Source organism: Myxine glutinosa, chromosome 7 (assembly GCF_964187855.1).
Source record: "Myxine glutinosa chromosome 7, kmMyxGlut1.1, whole genome shotgun sequence".
NCBI classification, from domain to species: domain Eukaryota; kingdom Metazoa; phylum Chordata; class Myxini; order Myxiniformes; family Myxinidae; genus Myxine; species Myxine glutinosa.
In genome coordinates this window covers 57,903,433-57,925,625 of record NC_136267.1, presented here as the reverse complement: position 1 = coordinate 57,925,625, position 22,193 = coordinate 57,903,433, and the positions used below count along the sequence as shown (strand labels likewise).

The 22,193-nt window shown below is 48.2% G+C and overlaps 1 protein-coding gene across 8 annotated transcripts in view; it reads left to right on the top strand.

The window, feature by feature from the left end:
• Positions 1–22,193, top strand: part of LOC144888143 (uncharacterized) — a 1,118,715-nt gene that overhangs the window by 200,288 nt on the left and 896,234 nt on the right. For 3 of the 8 annotated variants that reach the window (XM_078781772.1, XM_078781774.1, XM_078781771.1), the window contains one exon: positions 15,701–15,757. The exons of the other annotated variants lie outside the window; for them this stretch is intronic. In XM_078781772.1, the coding sequence (XP_078637898.1) occupies positions 15,701–15,757 (57 nt within the window). The remainder of the gene's footprint in view (positions 1–15,700; positions 15,758–22,193) is intronic. 8 annotated transcript variants of the gene reach the window in all.

The window sequence follows — 22,193 nt, the reverse complement described above, 5'->3', positions numbered from 1 at the left end:
TTGGCACTATACAATCTTTGTTGTAGGCTTCATGCACTTGTCTGTGCACTCGGACGCGGCCATCTTGACGATAGACCAGAAATCTAGACTTGTCACTGAAGATCACGTGATTCATTGTCCTGGCTGCCATTGACGGTGCTCTCTGGCCCACTGAAATCGGCGCTGGCGGTGTTGTCTGGTCAGGCGTGGCTTTCTCAGGGGATGCCTGGCACGATAGCCTGCTTGAACCAGTCGTTGGTTGACTAGCCTTCTGGATACAGGCACATTTGTCAGTTGCTGCCACTCAGCCCCAAGCCGATTAGCTGACTTGGTACGGCCATTGCAGACTAACCGGTGCAGCTGGCGATCATCCCTCCTTGTGGTTCTGCGGGGACGTCCTGGCCTCGGTATTGGAGTAGGGACACCCCTCTGAGCATTTCGTTTCAGGATCTTTGACACCTGACCTTGAGTGATGCCATACTGCTGAGCAATAGCATGCTGTTTCATGCCGTAATTTCGTTAAGCCTCCACTCCATGACAAACAGCATTGTCAAGTTGACGGACTATCTCCAGAGGAAGCGGCAATAACTTTTGGAGACGTGCAGCAGTTGTTTTCCACTAATACAGAACGCAACAACCCTTGTATACCCGACTGTGAAGCCAATCATCAAATGCACCTGTCCGTACATTTTGCCACGCCACCTGTGATATAATCCTGTTGTTGACTTCCTGCTGCGACAGACAATCAGTGACATGGTTCTTTTAACAAATAAATCACCAAAGTGTAAAAGAAACTCACCAGATTGATATACTGAGTTAAGAAAGTAAACCCAAGTCAAGAAAAAAAAAATATTCCATATTAAATGCCGTCTGTATGTATATATATATGTGTGTATATATATATGTGTGTATATATATATATATATATATATATATATATATATATATATATATATATATATATATATATATATATATATATATATATACATATATACACACACACACACACACATACAGTGAAACCTTGACTTACGAGTTTAATTCGTTCTGTGACCGAGCTCGTAACTCAATTTGCTCGTTTCTCAAATTAAATTTCCCCATTAAAATGCATTGAAATGCTATTAATCCGTTCCAGCCCCCAAAAAACCACACCAATTTTTTTTGTTACGTGTTTTTAAATAAGAAAAATGTACTTTATAAATAACAAATAATGTATAAACAAGCACGACCTCGTATATACTGTACATAATAAAAGAGAATGTAAAGAAATAAACTGGTTTTATTAAGTGTATTTACCTTGAAGATCAGGCAGAGGTGGAGGAGATAACTTTTGCCTTTTTCGCCACACTTTCCTCGCTTTCACTTGCAGGGCGTTTCAATAAAAACCTGTCCAACGAGGTTTGTTTCTTCCTCCCTTTCAAAATGTTTCGAAAATGAGTGAGGCAAGTGTCGTTACACAGCGCCAACGCTCGACCTGTTGCAACTTTTTCAGGGTGTTTCTTTTCAATAAACTCTGAAATTTTCTCCCACATTCCCAACATTTCCTTAATCTCACTTGTAGCGATAACCACCTCCGCCTCTGGCTCCTCCGCGTTAATTTCCTGCAAAACCTCCGTATTCTGCTGCTGCTGTAGCTTCTTTAATTCCTCCGTTGTCAGTTCCTCGTTGTGCTTCTCGACGAGGTCGTTAACGTCTTCTTCATTCACTTGCAGGCCCATGGACTTTCCGAGCGACACAATCTCCTCCACCACTAACACTTCAGGTTCGAATCCTTCGAAGTCCCTTTCGGACACAACCTCAGGCCACAGCTTCTTCCATGCAGAGTTTAAGGTCCTCCTTGTAACACCCTGCCAGGCCATGTCGATAATTCTGAGGCAGGTCACGATATTGTAGTGATCCTTCCAGAACTCTCGAAGGGTGAGGTTTGTGCTCTCCGTAACCTCAAAGCAGCGCCGGAACAGGTGCTTGGTGAAGAGCTTTTTGAAATTTGAAATCACCTGCTGGTCCATGGGCTGCAGGATAGGGGTGGTGTTGGCTGGAAGGTAGAGGACCTTAATGAACTTAAATTCTTCAAGGATGTCGTCTTCGAGGTTTGGTGGGTGTGCGGGAGCATTGTCAAGGACGAGAAGGGCTTGCAGGGGTAGGTTATTTTCCAAAAGGTACTTCTTGATGGCAGGACCAATGACCAGGTTTACCCACTCCACAAAGAACTGCCTGGTGACCCACGCCTTTGCGTTTGCTCTCCACATAACCTGCAGTTTTTCTTTAAGTATCTTATGAGACTTAAAGGCTCTGGGGTTTTCAGAGTGATATACGCGTAGCGGCTTAATCTTGCAGTCACCACTCGCATTCGCGCACAGTGCAAGGGTTAACCTATCCTTCATGGGTTTGTGGCCTGGCATGCTCTTCTCCTCTGCCGTTATATACGTCCTCCCCGGCATCTTTTTCCAGAAGAGCCCTGTCTCGTCACAGTTGAAGATTTGCTGGGGGATGTATCCTTCAGCTTCTATCAGTTCGGCAAAAGTTATTATAAAATCTTCAGCTGCCTTCACATCCGAGCTTGCTGCCTCACCATGCCTGACGACGGAGTGAATGCCGGTCCTCTTCTTAAAATTATCAAACCATCCCCGACTGGTTTTGAATGACTCTCCCGATGCCTCGTCCGTTGATGTTCCCGCCGTCTGCTGCACCAAATCCCCGTAAATGTCTCGGGCCTTCTCACACATGATGCTCTCGGTATCTCCTGCCAGCTGCTTCTCCGTCAACCACACAAACAACAACTTCTCCATCTCTTCATGGACAGAGGTCCGGAGCTTTGAAATAATCGTAACGCCCTTGGCTGGCGTTATAGCCTTTATCGACTCCTTCTGCTTCAAAATCGTACATATCGTAGAAGTACTACGATCATACTGCCTCGCCAAGTCGACAACACGCACACCTCGCTCATGTTTTTCGACGATTGCGTGTTTTATATCCAAACACATCATCCTCTTCTTCTTCTCAGTACTGCCCTTGGCACTCAATTTCTTAGGACCCATGGTTAAAACTAAGAAATTTTCCAAAATAACCAAAATGCGAAAACAAAGCAGCAGCGATATACGGCAGAGATGCTTGCACGGCAAGATAACCACGTGACCGGAACCCACCTGGTGGCGGGTGGCGTAAGCTCGTAACTCAGATCTCGGCTCGCATCTCAAAGCAAAACCCGCCCGAGCGACGGCTCGTATCTCGGAAAACTCGTAAGTTGGTGCACTCGTAAGTCAAGGTTTCACTGTATGTATATATATATATATATATATATATATATATATATATATATATATATATATATATATATATATATATATATATATATATATATATATTGTTGCGGATCTCAAACGTCGGCCTTCCCCTTATTAAGGGGGGATTAATCCCCTTGTCTCTTTACTGGCCGACGCGATCCCGGGGGTTATAACGTCCTTCCCGGGCAGCGTTAAATAGGGTTGTTAGCCGAATTAATCTTATTACCTAAGTACTATTACCTAAGTTAGTGGACACGCCGAGCGAAGCGAGCCGCGATTCGGGCCGTTAACAGGAACTAACCCGATTGGAGCGGTTATGATCGGGCCACATTTACCCAATTGAGAAATGACTAAGACAGTGGAATTAAGAGGAAAACAGGAAGAACAAGTGATTTATTACACAATTTGTACAGTAAGAAGAGGAAGCAAAAATAATGTACAGTGAGAAGAAGAAGCAGATACACAGGGCAGCCTGATGCAGTCTTATTCTATCCCTGGACACGGGCCCGATCACTCTCAGACTTCAGACTCACACGGGGTTGAAGAAGGTAGGGTGGAAGGTCCAGCGATGGCGTCCACAGCTCGTCCCGGTCCTCGACCCATTCCAGTCGATGGAAGACGGCAGGCAGCTCTCCGCGTCGCGTAGGCGCGAACGGACAATTAGATATGTCGGGGAAAGTTCGGTAAGCTGGCGATTATTCCACGGCTTAGCCGCGTACGTAATAGGTGTACGGTGCCTCTACACGCGCTCCCGGTATCGCTGGGTAATACGCCACTTCCCCACTTATGTTACCACAGCCAAGCCAAGCCCCAGTTCCTTGCCACTGCCGTATGCACGCGGATCCTTTGACAGTCCTTCAATACCACGTAGGTTCTTCTGATAACTCTCTCCAAGACTCGAGCGCCTGCCTCTCCCTTCTCATAACTGAGGTGGGGGCTTCGCGCGAAGGGTTTTATTGCCATGCCCAGCGAACCCTCTGGAGCCTCTAGCCACACCCTGTCAGGCGATGTCACCTCAGCCCTCTGGCTGTTGAGGTCTTACCGGCTCCGCCTTGATGGCTGCTTGACGTGGCCACACCCCTACCCTTGCGCTCCGCCCCCTTTTTTGGGCCTTACCTCGTGGCATTTGGGCTGGTTCCAGCGCAAGCCTAAAGGCAGCGAACGCTACTGCAAGCAAGCTGCAAAAGCCAAAAGGGGAGAATAAAAGGAAAAGTCTCCTCCAAGATGGAAGTTGGGGGTGGAGGCTGGAAAATGATGGGGGAACCTAGGTTATTTGATTTGCACAACGCAGATGCAACTATTGGAAATGGCCTTAGTCTAAATACATACTATGAAATAACTAACGTTCTAAGGTGACCTAGGTGTTGCATGTGGCCTATCTATGGGGTGTTACCTTTAACCTTTACTGATGTTATATTTACAAGTGTGGGTTCTCAAAACCGCAACACTGCACCCCTCCTTTCGCCAGGCTCGTCCCCGAGCCGACCCACATACCAGTGAGGACGGCCGGATTCGATACCTGGGTCAGGACTACTTTTTAACAATTAGTGTGACACTTAGGTGTAGTTACCCTCTACATTTACTCTACCACCCTGAGTGCGACAGTTTTAACACTAGATATGTCCCACCTGCTGCGGGGTGTACTATCTAGTTGACTCACGCCCACAATTAACCGAATTACGGAATTATTTTCAAACTAAACATTTAAGCCAGTGGGGAGCAAGTCATTGACAAGACTACTACTATTTACAAAACTACAACCCAGGACCTGTCTTTTGTGGGAAAAGAAGAGAGATTTTGAAAAGAGGAAGCACCGAATTGCATGCAATGCACCAATACACCATACACCCATATGCACCAACAAAACAAACAAAATGCACAAAAAGCACCAAAACCAAAACAAAATGCACAATCACACAAGGCACAAAAACATTTCCAATTAATCAATGATGATGTCTTGTGCTTGGCTGCTAGGCCGATGGATCTTCTTGCTTCGTCTTCGGTGTGCCATAACAAAACTTAAAGTCTTCTTTACCCCTGACACACCAAAGGAACAAATAAAAAGTGCACAAACCGTGTCCGTTTTATTGCAGGCCAGCAGGGCCAACTTAGGTGGTCCGACTGCATGGCATTGATGCCACTTAAAAACAGTGGTCCGCAAGTAATATGCTGCTGGCAGCAATGGTCTGCTCCAGCAAAGGTGCCAGGCCACAGAACGTGTGGTCCATATGGTGTACTGGTGGCAGGCAGCAGGCAGCAGGGTGCAGCGCAGAGTGTGGCCGCACATCTCAGGGCACCTGCACACTCCCCTCGACAAAAGACCATGGGTCCATGAGTGGGGAGGAAGGCAAAGCAGAGGTTAGCGGGGGCAAGGGCGCAAGGGTCCACGTCAATACAAGGTAATGCGACATGAGGGGCGCGGGAGAGCGAGCGGAGGAAGCTCGTCCCTAGCGTTCGTACCTCCCCCCCCCCCCCCCTCCCATGTCACCTACTCTACCCTTGCCCTTCCCCGTATTTACACAATTTACAAATTTCGTCTCTACTGTCTCATCTCCCATATCTCCCCGAAGCCAAATTCGTCCCCAATCCCTCCCAAGAAGGAAGGGATGGAATATCACACAATGTCTCACCCACGTCGAGATGCGTCTTTCATTCCAAACATTTGCAAACCTGGTGTGGAGTCCTATCACCTCAGTGAGTGGATGCGGATGGTGCGAAGAGATTTTCATCCCAACTATCCTTCTAATTACATTAACCATTTACACAACCCGGGGTCACGCCCTGCCAATCCATTGGCCATCTTTACTCTATGTGGTTCTAAAAACCGAATTACCCATTGACCACTCTGTGGTGCTCTACCAATTTGGGGTCTCACTCCCCCCATTTTTCTCTACTGTGCCCTTGCACAATTTCGGGGCTGGGTCGTGTGGCTCTACCAGCAGGTATACTCACCTGCGCACCTCCGCCACTGAAGTCGCCACCCGAGCTTGCCTAGCTCCTGCGACGACCCTGGCTCTCTCATCCCACGAATGCCCTCTCTGGCATCGGGCTACCCGGGTCCTTCCCTGGATCCTCGGGCCCCATTGAACTCTAACTGAACTCTACTTGGCTCCCAGAGCCTTCCTGCGGCCTCACCCGGCCGACAGACTACCAGTGGCGGAGTGCCCCAATAACTATACTCACTAATTAAGCTCACACGCCCAGCCATCTCCATAGACTTATGCACCCCTCCAAGCAATACTTTGCTACTTCCAGCACCACAGATGTCAATATTCAAACAATTTACCTACTCCCTCTATCTAACTTTAAACTACCCGCCCCGGGTACTCGTGAAGGGGTCCATCTCTCCCCCATTCACTCCTTCGCACCATGCACTCCACACCACTCATTCCACACTACTCACTCCACACCATTTATTCCACACTCCTCATCTTACACACACCAGGCTCTCTTGCACACTTCTTGTGCTCAGCCACCTGTTCGCCACCACTTGCACCCCATGCAAGTCAATCACTCAACACAATGACACTTGTCCACCATACTCTACTCATACACTTTACACACACACACACACACACACATCATTCTCGACCATTGCCTCATTTCAAAAACGAGCTCATTCTCACCACAAAGATTCTCATTCACACTGCATCATCTATCTGACTATTTTCCCTCTAAAACTTGTGCTCCCCGTCTTCCCTTACTCTTAGCACTCCCTCGTCATTATCAACCATCTAATCTGACTACGTCCCCACTACTGGTACACATGTCACTACTTAAATCTCAAGTCTCCTATGGTCATTTCTAATTTCCTTGTCATTAACCTAGCCCTCCCTGACTAGTTTTCACTGCCAACCCCATAAACTAAAGCTCCTTTGCCCCCAGTGTGAGGAATGGTAGGACGACCATCCCTCTACACCGGGTACTATTTCCCACTATCACCCCCCAGTCCTCTCGCACTATGAGCCCCCGTCATGTGAGGTACTGGGTCCTGCCTCGGCATCTAAAGCCGAGGCGATCCATGAGGGCGCCTACTTGCCGGTGTAGGGTCTTAACCGGTCAGCGTGGACGATCCGAGGGAGGGCTCGTGGCCCCATCTTGATCTTAATGACCATGTCACAGACTTGCGACAGGACGACCACTGGGCCTTGCCAGGGAGAGGTGAGTTTGGGGCACCTACCCTTCCGCCTCCGGCGATTGAAGAACCAAATCTTCATCCCCGGAGCGTACTGACTCCCCTGGCTCCGGTGGTCGTACCTGCGCTTCATCTTGGCACCCGCCAGCTGGAGCTGGCGGCGTGCGAAGGCATGGACCCTTTCCATGCATTCCTCCAAGTGACGTGCGTAGCCCTCCCTCGGCAGTGTGTCAGTGGTGTCTGGCACGGGACCGCATAGCAAGTCGGCGGGAGCCCACATCTCCCGCCCATACATAAGCAACGCTGGAATGCATGCGGTGGCCCCGTGCTGGCTGGTTCGGTAGGTCATTAACAAATACGGGAGATGTTCGTCCCAGTCATCCTGACGGGTGGTGGTGAACAATGCCAATTGTTGGATCAAGGTTCGGTTGAACCATTCCACCATCCCGTCAGATTGTGGTCTGAAGGGCGTTGTTCTGGTTTTCCTAATTGACAGGAGTCTGCACACATCTTTTAGCAATTGACTCTCAACATTTCGGCCCTGGTCGGTGTGCAGCTCCTCTGGAATCCCATGCCGACATACAAATCCTTCCACGAAGGCCTGTGCTCCCACCCCGGCTTCTTGGTTGGGGAGGACATAGGCCTCCGGCCACTTGGTGAAATAGTCCATTACAACGAGGATGTACTTATTACCTTGGCGGGTGCGGGGTAGTGGTCCTAGAATATCCATAACCACCCGCTCAAGGGGGCCCCCACCTGGTGTAATTGAAGGGGGGCCCTTATCCTCCGTGCTGGTCCCTTTTTGGCAGTCCAGGCGTCGCATCTCCGACACCAGTCCTGTATGTCGCGCCCCATATTCACCCAATAGAACCTCCGGCGGACCCGAGATGTTGTCTTTGTCCTGCCCAAATGGCCGCCGGAGCGGGTACCATGCACCTGCTGTAATATTGTGTTCTTAAATTTGTCTGGGACTATTACCCACCAGGAAGTTCTCTCAGAGGGAACCTCCACCCATTTGCAGTACAAGATGTTGTCTTTCAATTCCAGGGTTTGCCACTGAGCCCAATATGCCTTTGTTGGCGCCCCGAGGGGGGTGACCTCTTCCCCATTAGGTCTTTGTCCCAATCGAACCCATTCGTACACCGGTCCCAGTACGGGATCCTCCCGCTGGGCCGTGCTCCAAGCCAAAGTTCCAAATTCTTCATCTGCGGTTCGTGGCAAAGTTGGCCTTCTCACCCGGGTTGCACGGACTACGAGGGTAGGGGTGGAATCTGCTAATTGTTCCCTCTCCTCGTGTCACACAACATTTACAGTTTTCCCCCAAACAAGGACGTCGAGAGAGTGCATCGGCAATCCCATGGGCCTTCCCGGCCCTATGGGTCACAATAAAATTGTACTGCTGCAACTTTTCCAACCACCTTGCAATTTGGCCCTCCGGTTCCTTGAACCAGAGGAGCCATTGCGAGGAGGAATGGTCAGTTCGAACCAGAAATTTCCGCCCGTACAAGTACGGGTGGAAATGGCTCATGAAAGCCAGCATAGCCAATAACTCTTTGCGAGTGACGCAATAATTTTGCTCGGGCCTACTCATGGCCCGACTATAATACGCGATCACTCTCTACACGCCCTCCTGTTTCTGGGACAAAACTGCGCCTAATCCTTCCTGGCATGCATCCGTGTCCAGGGTAAATGTCCCGTCACTAGTGGAGTACGCTAGAATGGGTGCGGATGTCAAACACCCCTTCAATGCTAGGAAGGCCTCTTGGCACTCCCATGTCCAATTAAATCTCGTCCCCTTCTCCGTAAGCCGGTGAAGGGGCCGGGCCAACTCTGCAAATTTTGCCACAAAGCGCCGGTAGTAGGAGCAGAGTCCTAAAAATCCCCGCACCTCCTTGATGGTACGTGGTGCGGGCCACTCCTCTACCACTGTAATTTTCCCTGGGTTTGTTTTTACCCCCTCTCGACTGATAACGTGACCAAAATAGGCCACCTCTCCAGCAAACAAAGTGCATTTGCTCGGACTCAGCTTTAACCCTGCCTGTCTGAGGCACCCAAACACCTGGTCCAAATTAGCTATTGCTTGGGGGAATGTTTTAGCATGTACCAGGACGTCATCCAGGTACACCAGGCATGACTGCCATGGCATGCCGCCCAGTACATGCTCCATCAATCGTTCAAAGGTGGCAGGGGCGTTGCACAAACCAAACGGCATCACAGTGAACTGATACAGCCCCTTACCTGTTGAAAATGCCGTTTTCTCCTTCCCAGCCATATCCATCTCCACCTGCCAATACCCACTCTTAAGGTCCAAGGTTGAGAACCCATTTGAGCCCGCAACGGCATCGAGGGTATCATCAATTCTTGGCAGGGGATTCCGTACGAGGCGGAGTTTATGGTTCTGGCTGCCGGAGTCCGTCCCGGCGCGGAGCTCGACACTCTCACGCACGGTGACCCAGCCGACTACAATTATAGCACCTCACCTGGTAAGGTGCTTGCCTCCGAAATTCCAAATTCCCCCCCCTGAAAGTCCTAATTGGGGCATTTGTCCGTGGCCTACCAGGGGCCACCTCCGGGGCCGCCTGCCATGGTCCATGTCCCGCCAGGCGCTGGTCCACCAACCTTCGGAACATGCTCTCCAGGTCAGGGCCCCTTTCGGGGGCGGGCCCCCTCAGGGGGCCGCCACCAGCCACGGGCCCTACCTGGCGCACCGCCACTGCGTGGCACTCGCTTCCCCGGGCCAGGGGCCTCGCTGCTTCCCAACGGGCCGCAGCGTCGGCCGCCTGGCTCAATGTCCGCGGGCGCCACATGGCGAACTGTTGCCGAAGCTTGGGGTCCGGGAAGGCCTGGATGAAATGGTCCAGCGCCAGACTTTCCTGGGAGGCCGCCGCCATGTCTGCATGTGCAATCCCGACTGCACGGCGAATGTCGTAAACAAGCTCTCCGATGGTCTCCTGGGGCTTCCGTTTTCGCACCGCGAGCTGAGCTTTAACAAGCTCGCTCTGCTGTTCAACGCCGAATCGATTAATTCAGGCCGCACGGAGTTCTGGCAGGGTGATAGCACCCGGTGATAAGGCTGTCAGAACCTCCGCCGCCGCACTGCGCAGTGCCCCCACGAGGTGTACTCCACCTTTGTCCAGATTCCAACCGTTTCCCCTACACACATGTTCGAACTGTGCCAGGTACGCCCTCGAGTCACTCTTGCCGTCATACGGCATGAGTGGAACCTTATGGCCGCCTGAAGGCCGGACCCCGTGCGTCGCTCCCTGCGGAATTGACGCGGGCCCGAACCGTTCGGGCCCCCACAGTACACTATTCCCGTGGGGCTCGCGTGCATCCCCTGTCTCTCAAAAGACTACCTCTGTCGGTGTCGATGCTTGGGTCGCCTCGTCGCAACCCGCTACCCACTCTATACTCGCACACCCCGGCTCACCAACACCTCTCACTCTCCCCATGGTCAGACATCCCTGCGCACACTCTGTCTCCACACACTCCGGACCAGTCGCACACCTTACCATTGGCCTCTCATGAACGCCCGGGTCTATACCAACCCCCAAGCTCGCTGAACCTCCCCTCGCACCATATACATTTCCGACCATATCGCCACTCACCTCGGCGCCTCTTCTTCTTCGCTCCTCCCTCCGCCACCTGCAAACTCTTTATTTGGTTAGCAAGTACGTCATCACGATGTGAGCACAGACCTTGTACCAATTCCATCACCTCCTCCTTTATTTCATTCTTAGTCTCCCTTCATCTCTTTTTAATTTCACTCACCCCCTCTTCTACCTCCTCCAACTTTTGTTTCACCCCCTCTATTTCCCGGTGCGCCCCCACAATTTCTCCTTCTAAGGCCACCTTGGTCATCTCTATATGGTTCCTAACTTCTCGTTCTCTCGCCCCCAACATCTCTACCACCTCATCCAACCTCTTTGTCAGTCCCTCGTGTACCATCTGACATTCCTTCTTTGTCGCTATTAATTCCTTCTTTATTTCCATTTGTGCAGATTTCAGCCCCCCTATCACGTCAGTGTTCTTACTCACTTCCTCCCCTAACTCCTTTTGTCCCACCATCAGCTTCTCTACTTCCCGCGTCAACTCCTCTATACCCCCCTGTAACCTAGCCGTACTCTTTCTCACCTTCTTCTCCACACGCTCCTCACACCGCTTTACCTCGTCGCGTACCCCCGCGACCTCTTCGCTCACCCCGCGCCTTATATCCTCCCCCATCTCTTCCATTTCCCTCTTCGATGCCGCCCTCGTCTGTTCCAACTCATTCTTTTGGGTGTCCATTTTGCCTTCCAGCCCGTTCTTTACCTCCTCTATCTGATCCCCCATTTGTTTTATTTCCCGGGCGGATTTATCCCCCATTTCCCTCAATCGGCCCCCCATCTTGTCTTCTAACCCCGTTAACCCGTCCTTCACTCCTTCCATTTGGTTCTCCTGGGTGGCCATTCTGTTTTCCAAGCCCGTTAACCCGTCCTTCATTTCCTTCATTTGGCCACCCACGTCCTCCAATTGGGCCCCCAATTTGCTTTCTAGTCCCCCAATTTGACTTCCCAATTGCTCCCCCATTCTATTTTCCAAATTACTTAACCCGTCTCTCAATCCCCCAATTTGGTTTCCCACATCTTTTCTCAATCACCCAATTTGGTTTCCCACTTCGTTTCTCAATTCCCCAATTTGGTTTCCCACTTCGTTTCTCAATTCTCCAATTTGGTTTCCCAATTTCTCCCCCATTCTGTTTTCCAATCGCTCAGTCCGAGCATTCGTCCTCTCCTCTGACTCCACCATACAGGCCCTTATTTGTGCTACAAGGGCTTGCAGGTCCAAGACCCCTACTAGCGCAGCGGGCGCGGCCCTCGACGCCATGTGCGAGGCGCCGCCATTTTGTTCGCCTGCAAACCCTACTGCTGCACCCCCTTCAATTTCCTCTTCCATTCCTCCCAATTGTCCCACTTCTTCCCGGGGGTCCTGGGTTAATTCTAACTCCTCCACATATACCCCCACCGGCATCCGGTCGCCTTGGCTATCCATGGCACGATGTTAATTTGGATGTTACTGCTAAATTTGGGTCGCTCGTAATTTTGACCAAATTTGTCCAAAAGATAAAAAATTTGGTTCGGGTTCAAATCCCACTCCTGACACCAATTGTTGCGGATCTCCGACGTCGGCCTTCCCCTTATCAAGGGGGGATTAATCCCCTTGTCCTTTATCTGGCCGACACGATCCTGAAGTTATCACGTTCCTTCCGGTCGGTGTTAAATAGGGTTGTTGGTCGAATTAGTCCTACTAACACCGACCGTGAAGCAAGGAAATAACTCCCGCCCGAATCACGGCGTTAGTGGACAAGCCGAGTGAAGTGAGCCGCGATTCGGGCCGTTAACAATGGCTAGACCCGATTATAGCGGTTCCTAATCGTGCCGCGCGTACCCAATTGAGAAAAGACTAGGATGATCAGATTAAGGAGAAACCAGGAAGAACAAGGCAATTTATCAACAATTTTTACAAGAAGAGGAAAATATAGAATGTACAAAGAAAGAGGAAGAAAAAGTACACAGGGCAGCCTTAATAACAGTCTTACTTATCCCTTGGACTCGGGCCCATTCGCTCTCAGACTTGGTCTCAGATGCAGATTCACGCGGGGATGTAGAAGGTAGGGTGGAAGGTCCGGCGATGGCGTTCCCAGCTCGTCCGGTCCCCGACTCGTACCAGCAGACGATGGTGGAAACCCGGCAGGCAGCTCTCTGCGTAGCGTAGGCGCGAGCGGACAATTATTGTGACGGCGAAAGGTCGGTAAGCTAGCGGTTATTGCACGCTTAACCGCGTACGTAATAAGTGTACCGGCACCTGTGCACGCGCTCCCAGTATTACTCTGATCGCTCTAAGCGCCCCTTCCCCAATGTCCTTCTGCACGCGGCAGTCCTCGACAATGCGTGCCGCGCGCTCGCCCTTTGCAAAGCTGGTTGCCACAGCGCGTCTCTCCCTCTCGTACTCAACTCTCGTACCAGTCCTTCTCATGCGAGCTCGCCCAGTCAGTCCTTATGAGGGCTTTGTGTCCGCGCTTTTATAAGCCAAGCCAGCGAACGCTCTCGAAGCCCCAACCACGCCCGGTCAGGCGATCTCACCTCAGCCCTGATTGGCTGGTGTGGTCTTACCGGCTCCGCCTTGATGGCCGCTTGACGTGGCCGCACCTCCACCCTTGCGCTCTGCCCCCCTTTTCTGGCCTCACCTCATGGCTTTTGGGCTGGTTTTGAGCGAGCCCAAGGGCAGTGAAGGCTGCTGGCCAAGGAGCGTAACAAACTGGGAGGGCCGATGGGGCACAGACTGAAGAGCGCTTAATGGTGTCGCTTGGAGGGAGGCTGCAAAATGGACGAGGGGCCTACTCTTATTTGTTTTACGCAACGCAGATGCAACTATTGGGAATGGCCTTATCTAAACACATACTATGAAATAACTGACGTCCTATGGTGACCTACGTGTTGCTTGTGGCCTATCTATTGGGTGCAACCTTTCACCTTTAACGATGTTATCTGTGTGGGTTCTCAAAACCGCAACAATATATTTAAGGACACTGGAGGGGGGTGGGGAGTGGGGGGGGGTGGAGTGCAGGAGAGTTTAGGGAATGTATGAAAGAGGCACTGTAAGAGATGGAATTTTTTTTTGACATGAATAGATTTGGTGAGAAAGTCAAAAGCAACCTTTTAAAGAAGAAGAAGAAAAAGGTGTTTTAATATATGACAGAATACAGTCCCTCCGGGGAAAGTTTAAACATTTTAAAGTTCAACAGTGAAAACTATCTGGGGAAATGGGGGAGAAACACTTGGTCGAAGAACGAACGAACGAATAAGAACAACGAATAAACGAATAAGAACAACAAATAAGAACAGAGAAGGAAATGTTTTATTGGGTTGTTTTTTTTTTGAGTTGAGAATTTAAACAAGGAAGTAGGCTATGGGGTGAAAAGACTAGGAAAAACATAGAACGAAAGTTATTGGAGCACAAACGATGGACCGCTGAGAGAAAAATAAAGCCTCAAGGAAGGACACGGTACAAGGCCTCAAAAGACACGACACGAATTAACATGAGTTTCTGTACAGGTATGAAAGATTTCCACCGAGAATTTTCCTGGGGACCCACTGTCGGTACACACACACACCATAAAATAAATACAGTTTTGACGAAAATACAAATGGGAAAAATTACTTAACTTCGATAGCGTGGAGAGCGTGGACAGCTGCGAAAAAACGTAACCTCGCCGGCAAGACCGGAAGCGGAAGTGAGCTTACTTGTCGATCGCTCTGCTCGGGTTCTGTCAGCATGCATGTCAGTTATTACCTCCACCACAAAAGGTGGATGGAGGTTATGTTTTCACCCCTGTCTGTTTGTTACTTGCCGGAAAAGATTCCGGCAAGTATGTTGAGTTTGTCTGCCTGTTTGTCTGTCTGTCTCTTTGTGCGCAGTACTACATCTACACCATTGCACCTATAATCGCCAAACTTTACACACATATTTGTCTTGCCCTGGAATAGACTGTGCCCAATTTTTAACTCTCTCGGCCCAAGGCCTCTATTATGACATCATAATTCGATAATTCGACAAGTACAAAACTTCATCCAATCAAGATACAATTTCTTGAGCGACATGACGGCATAAACTGGTGGAGAAAAAAAAAAGATGACGTCATCGGTCATGTGGTTCGGCCGCCATCTTGGAAAAACCGAAAAACTTTGCACCTCCATATCTCCGAAAGTGCTGAATATAAAAAATTGAGACATGGCTCATTGGAAAGAACTCTCCATGGGGAATAAAATATGTTCATGATGTCATTGGTGCCTCCATTATGACATAATTCGACAAGTACAAAACTTAAGCCGATCAAGATGCAATTTCTTGAGCGCCATGTTCGCATAAACTGGAGGAGAAAAAAATTAATGATGACGTCATCGGTCACGTGGTTCGGCCGCCATCTTGGAAAAACGGAAAAATTTGCACCTCCATATCTCCGAAAGTGCTGAATAGAAAAAATTGAGACATGGCTCATTGTAAAGAACTCTCCATGGGGAATAGAATATGTTAATGATGATGTCATAGGTGCCTCCATTATTACGTCATAATTCGACAAGGGTCGTCAATCTCTGATTGCTCTTTCTTGTTATATTTTTGCAATGCTTCCATTTTCAGTGTGGAGATAGTTTTACAATAATGTAATATTGCAGACACCACCGAATATAATGAACACTTCAGTAACATGAATTTCATGAAATTTGAATCCATTTACTTGATTATTTCTCATTCCTCCCAGCGTGACCGTAGGGACCCAATTGGAAGACAACGTATCGTGGAAATATTGGAAAACCTGGTAAGCCATGAGTTGTATATTTTTCTTTTATTGCATGACATGCAAGTATTTTCAAGTTTTCCAAGAAAAACAATACTTTCTTGTCACAACTTCTTTGGAACCTTTGGACATGTGAATCACAAAGACAATCAAAATATATGCCATAATATAATAATCTATCTATAATTCCAGTAATCTCTGTCTGTACGTTTGTACGTTTGTACGTTTGTCTGTGACCGCTGTTTCTCGACAACCACGGGTCCGATATACTTTTAACTTGCCAGGTATATTGCTGGGGACCCGAGGATGTGCCTTTTCAAGGTTTCATATTAATCGGACAATTACTTACCGAGCTATGTCCAAAAAACGATTCAACCAATCAGAGAGCAGCGAACGATCGCGTGTGCCGAACGTGGCGGGCACACTCTGCCTCGGATGGCACATTTGAGAGCGTATTCATTTATTTCACGTTTGCAAACTATGTTGGCGTTAAACTATGTTTTACAACTAATAAAAACGAATTTGCGATTCATTCGCTTTCCTGCGCGTTTGTGCACGCGATGGCGATTTCTTTACCAAACTCCGGAAGCCGTTCGCTTTGGACCAAACCATTGCATGTAAATAGAGGGGGGGGATTGTCACCACTCGCAAGCCGTTCGCTTTGGACCAAACCATTTCATGTAAATAGAGGGGGGGGATATAATTTTAGATATAGATATAGTACGGGCATGCCCTAGTAATATAAAAAAGCACAAAGGCAATAGAAGTCATTTCTGTCTTCATTAGTGATTTAATCTGCCTTAGTCAGCATTTTCTATTTCTGAGAGACGCATACACCCTGGTCAGGTTGCTCTCAAGGTTGCAGTCACTGCATGCACTTAAAATCACTTGAAAATTTGAAGCTTGATTATTTCGCCTCTTCCATTCCCATCTGAACTCTTTACTCATGTTGTGGGTCATCTTTACTTTTTTTTTACTCGTACTCATCACTCATTTATGTTTGTCCATGGTCTACTGTTATGTGGCCGGGGATAGGGGATCCGTAGCTCGATTGTGGTAACAATAGCATGGACCGTGTGACCACGTAGGTTAGATTCCTTATTCGTCCCCTACCGGTGTACACCGGAGGGGACTATAGGTTTGCACTCCGTCCCTCCGTCCGTCAGTCCGTCACGCAAAGAACAGTTTTCCGGACTTCTTTTCGAAACGCTTAATGCTAATGATTTCAAACTTGGCACATGGTTTCCTCATGATAAGTTACAGGTCAAGTTCGAACTTCACGACGTTTCGATCATTTTTAACAAAGTTATGGCACTTTGAACTTTGATAATTCTGATAATTCTGATGATCCTTAACTCAGTGACATTTTAAGTTTTAATTTCCTTTAAAAAACATTTTCTCTGCAATAATTGGACCGATTGAGATCAAATTTTCACCATATGATGGACTCGGTCTGGAGAATATTTTAATGGTAATTATGATGTCACATGTCACGTGGTTCGGCCGCCATATTGTTTTTCGTGAAAACACGAAAACCCCTTTTTCTCTGCAACGGCTGAACAGATCGAGGCCGAACTTTGCAGGCAGAATCGCATACCCATGACGAACAAAAAGGTCAGCGAGCATGACGTCATGCGTCACACGGTTTCAGAGTTATGACGTTTTTAAGCATGAACCTTTAAAACCAAGCCCCTCCCTCATTTTTGATCCAATCGAGGGGAAACTTCACAGATCTGTTCAGCATGTCAGTCTACTAAAATGTCCTTTTGGAATTTGCGATAGGTCACGTGGTTTGGCAGATATCGTTAATTAAACGAAAATATTTTTTTTTAAATGGATATCTCTTGAGTCGCCAGTACCTCAGACCGTGAGTTGGTAATAAATTATATAATTCACACAGTGCAATACGTGCAGGCCGCTCCACGGAGTGACCTTGCGGGCTTATCAACGAGGCGAGGCGTGACACACATGTGTCTCAGCATACCTCAGATCAAGTTTGAAAACCAGCATCAACTGTGCATAAATTTGCATATTCGATCATTTTTGACAAAGTTATGGCACTTTGAACTTTGATAGGGGACATGTATTGTAGTGCAATACTCAGAATGCTTGTTGTATCAGGGAAATTGCCAGAGTAAGTCATCTTGTAAAACGTGCACTGAGGAGGATGTGAGTGTTAACCTTAAGACAGTATAGAGTGAGTTTGTTGTGTAAAACTTGTTTTCGAGTGAGGCCAGGTGAGGACTTCAGCACAAAGGCACAACTGGAAAGCGCATTGCGCTTGCGGAGGAAACAGCATTGACTGTTTGGCCGGCGCATCACAGGCCATTATTGCGCGGTCGGCTGCGGAGCCTTGGAGAGGGGGCAGAAGACTTTTTATTGGGGCTGCCTCGTGGGGTGGGACGGCCTACCTGGAAGATAGTAGACCTACAGACTCTGGCGGCCAATGATAGGGACCTGCCGTGCATGTAGGTGGTTCCAAAGTTTACGAAGGCCATAGCCATGATGAATGCAACAGTTGGAGTTGGACCTTTGGAGAGGCAGCATCCCTCTCCTCTCTCTTTGTTTGGCCTCCTTTCCTCATAGCCATACTTCTCTTCACCGCCATCCTCCAGCCCTGTGCAACACCAGCCTGCATGAGCTATACGGGACCTAAAACCAGCTTATGTCTTTCTCAAGCCCGCGCTCGTTCCCCATCGTTGAGCAAGTCCCGGTATTGGTATTTGGCGCTATTGCGGGTTATTTCTTTTGTTACGGATTCGTAACTTCCGTTATTGTGGTTTTCCTCCACTTGAAAGATTTCGGATTCTATGTATTATTATTGTCTTCCCAAGGTTTATTGTTTATGAACAGTTATTTGAAATTAAAAAGGCTAACTTTAAATGATACAGGACACCAAACCGGAAAGACAATGAGGGAGAGGAAGAAGCAGCGCGATTAAAGTCGGAGAGGACACGTGATGTCGGCGCTCCGTAACGAGCCAGGTTTACCGACAGCCGCGAGGGGATTTTGAGTTCCTGGAAGGGACATCCAGCGGTAAGATTATTCGCTGGAGTGGAGAAATCTGCGTAGACCGATTTGGGGCGCTGAGATTCCGACGAATCCTTGCCTCGTCGCATCGGCTCAAGCCAGAGCCGTCGGCCATCTGGAACCCCGTGCTTCGGACACCTGTGAACGTTTGCTTCGTGTCATCTTCACCCCCAACATCCTACCGTCTGTCGGGGATGAGTGGGTGCAACCGCTTCGTCTCCAATTACGTTGCGGTTTGCTGAGGGAGCGGTGAAGGTGCGCCTCTGGAGGGCGCCGTTGTACAGTTTGGCGGGAAGAGCACCGTTTTTTTTTTTTTTTTTTTTTTTTGTATACAAGATCGAGGCTCGTGAAAGAGCTTACATTAATCACACAAAAAGACAAACCGACACACAAAACACAAAAAAGAAGGGGAGCGGCAGACAAGATGGGGAGAGAGGGGGAAGGACACAAACACAACATTTGAGAGCAGGGACATTGGGGGGAGGTGGGAGAGGAATAAAACATATGAACACTGCAAGGACTCTGGGGTGAATTACCGGGGGTAGAAAAGATCAAGGTTTTCAATGGGGGAAGATAAGAGATGGTGGTGAACAGCTGTTTTAAAGACCTGGAGGGAGGAGTGGGATTGAAGGGAGTGGGGGAGTTTGTTCCAGAGGCGGGAGAAAAGGGGAATGAAAGAGTGAAGGTGAGCAGAGAGCCTAGACTTTGGCAGTTTAACCATAAGAGGGTTGCAGGCAGATCTTGTGCGACCTGAAGGAATATTGGGGGGACAGAGCACAGAGAGAGCTGGGGGAGCAAGGCCGGAGAGGAGTCGGTAGAAGACAGAAAGACCACCAACCTGCCTGCGGTGAATGAGTGAAAGGCCCTCGGAGTTGACTACATCGCAGGAGATTCCAATGATTCTGAAAGCTTTGGCCTCAACAGCGCTAAGCCGAGCAAGGTGTGAGGCAGGAGCACCAGCCCAGAGGGGGGAACAGTATTCCATTGAGCTGCGGATGAAAGCCTTGTATGTGGTATTCCTTGCCCACTGTACATGCTTCGGAGATCGACTGGAGAGCGAGATTCGGGCTTCGACCGGATTTCGTTCCATCGACCGCTGGAGGGAATCCCATTCGCCTTGGGAAAAGTCATAGAGACATTGAGAAGTGTCGATGCACTCTCTGACCGCGTCGTGAGTGACCTGACTGTATATAAGAGATATATAGAGTGCACTCTTAATGGCCATTTGTTGTACCGTTACCTGTGTGTGATTTATAATACAAGTTTGTTCATTTATAATCATTGGTGTGGTTTCACTATTAATTTTCACCACAGGGTAACATATTTTTCTGCCGGGGTTCCTCTCGGGGTTCGGAGGTTACCGAGACCAGGAGATTGTACAGGACCCCGTAACAGAAATTGGGGCTCGTCCAATTGAAACTCGTGGGCTCGAAATTGGGTCTTCGTCCGGGATATAAAATTCCTAAATATCGTCCGGGATAGAATTCCCTTGCATTCCCAAATTTTCCAATTTTGGAAATTTTTCAACATTCCCAAATTTTTCCAAAAACAAACAATAATTTTTTATTTTTTTTGGGAAATTTCTTGTGTGAAGGCTAACAGGTGTTAACGGATAGTCACCATGGAGTTTGACGCAGAGAGGTTTGCAGCGACCCCTAGTGAGGCACAGTTCCGAGCGTTACTAAAATCGGAACTCTTGATATTGAGCAAACATTTTAGCTTGGAGGTCCGAGCTAAAATGAAGAAAACAGAGATGCAGACAGTGGTGATAGAATCTATGGTGGAACGAGGAACATGGAGAGAGGGAGCCTTGGATTGGTTACCAGAAGAACAAGAAAGTGTGGAGCTCCAAAAAACGGAGATGCAATTGAAGAGCCAGGAAAGGTTAGAAGAGAAAAAAGCAGAGGAAAGGAGAGTGGAAAGAGAACTCCAGGAAAGGTTAAAAGCACAGGAAAGAGAACTCCAGGAAAGGTTAGAAGAGAAAAAAAGCAGAGGAAAGGAGAGTGGAAAGAGAACTCCAGGAAAGGTTAAAAGCACAGGAAAGAGAACTGCAGGAAAGGTTAGAAGACAAAAAAAGCAGAGGAAAGGAGAGCTGCAAGAGAACTCGAAGCAGAGGAGAGAAAAGCCGAAAGGGAGTTAAAGGACCGTGAATTGGCACGTCAGCAGGAAATTAAAGTCAAGGAGCTGGAGTTAATGAGAGAACGGGGAGAGGTACCACCAATGCCGACTGGTTCGACAACTAGTCAAAACACCTGGGATGTTGGCAGACATGTGAGGCTGGTTCCACCCTTAAATGAAAAGGAGGTAGCCAAGTTTTTTTTGCACTTTGAGAAAGTGGCTCAAATGCTAAAATGGCCGGAAGAGTCCTGGACCATATTAGTACAAAGTGTTCTGGTGGGTAAAGCTCAAGATGGGTAAAGGAAGCGTCTTTGAACTCTGCACGGCAGCAAAGTTATAGTATTTTTTCCATTCGTGTCTTCGTCAATTTCTACTCGTTTTTTATTGTGCGTGTGTTGCAGTGTATTTTGGTGTTGATTTGCAATTCTTGCAAACCTTTGTATAATTTAATCGTTTTCTGTCCCACCCCGTGCGCGGCCTGGTTTCTCTCGGCTTCCCTACCCCCATAGGTGTTCTGTGAATTTAAGTTCTTTCCTTCGCTGTATTGCTTATTTCTTAGATTTTCTCTTCTCCCCCTAATTTCCCCGAACATCGACCACTTGTCTAACGTTTTAAATACCGTCTGGCAAATACCGTAATTAATCGTGTTCTGCTCCTCGTGTGCGGCCTTGTACCCCCGTCGTTGTTTGCTAACTTAAGTCCCCTACTTCGTGTTTTGCTCGGCTCTTAGATTTTTCCCTTCTACCCTGAACATAATACTCTTTGTCTGACGTTTTAAATCCCCACCCCCCCCCCCAAAAAAAAAAAAAAAAAAAAAAAATAACCAAAAACATTCATTTTTCCTTTCTCCATGTGTGCTGTTGTCTCATCCTGTACTTCTGTCCAGGTGTGCTGTTCGCCCCGCCCCCATTATCTCCTTGCCATTCACCTTTTGCTCTGTTCACATGACTCGTGGTGGTCCCTCTCGGCCCTCCCACCGTCGGAATTTTGTGCATTTAAGATTGTTCACGGTTCTGTTTAAATATTATTTAAATATGTATAAACTTTCCCCTTCAGTGTTTTATTCAGTGGTATATTACAACACGCTGTTTTTCTTCATATTTAAAAGGCTTCTTTCAATTTCCTCTCCAACTCATTCCACTTCAAAAAAAATAAATTCAATCCCTTATAACTCTAAATCACTGCATGCTCTAAATTCACATTCTTTCCATCCTTCCTCCATCGTTCTTAATCGGATTGCTAACTTGAAAATCACAATAAACCCAATTTGCTATCAATGTTCGTCTTTCATTAATCATCCACTTTCTAA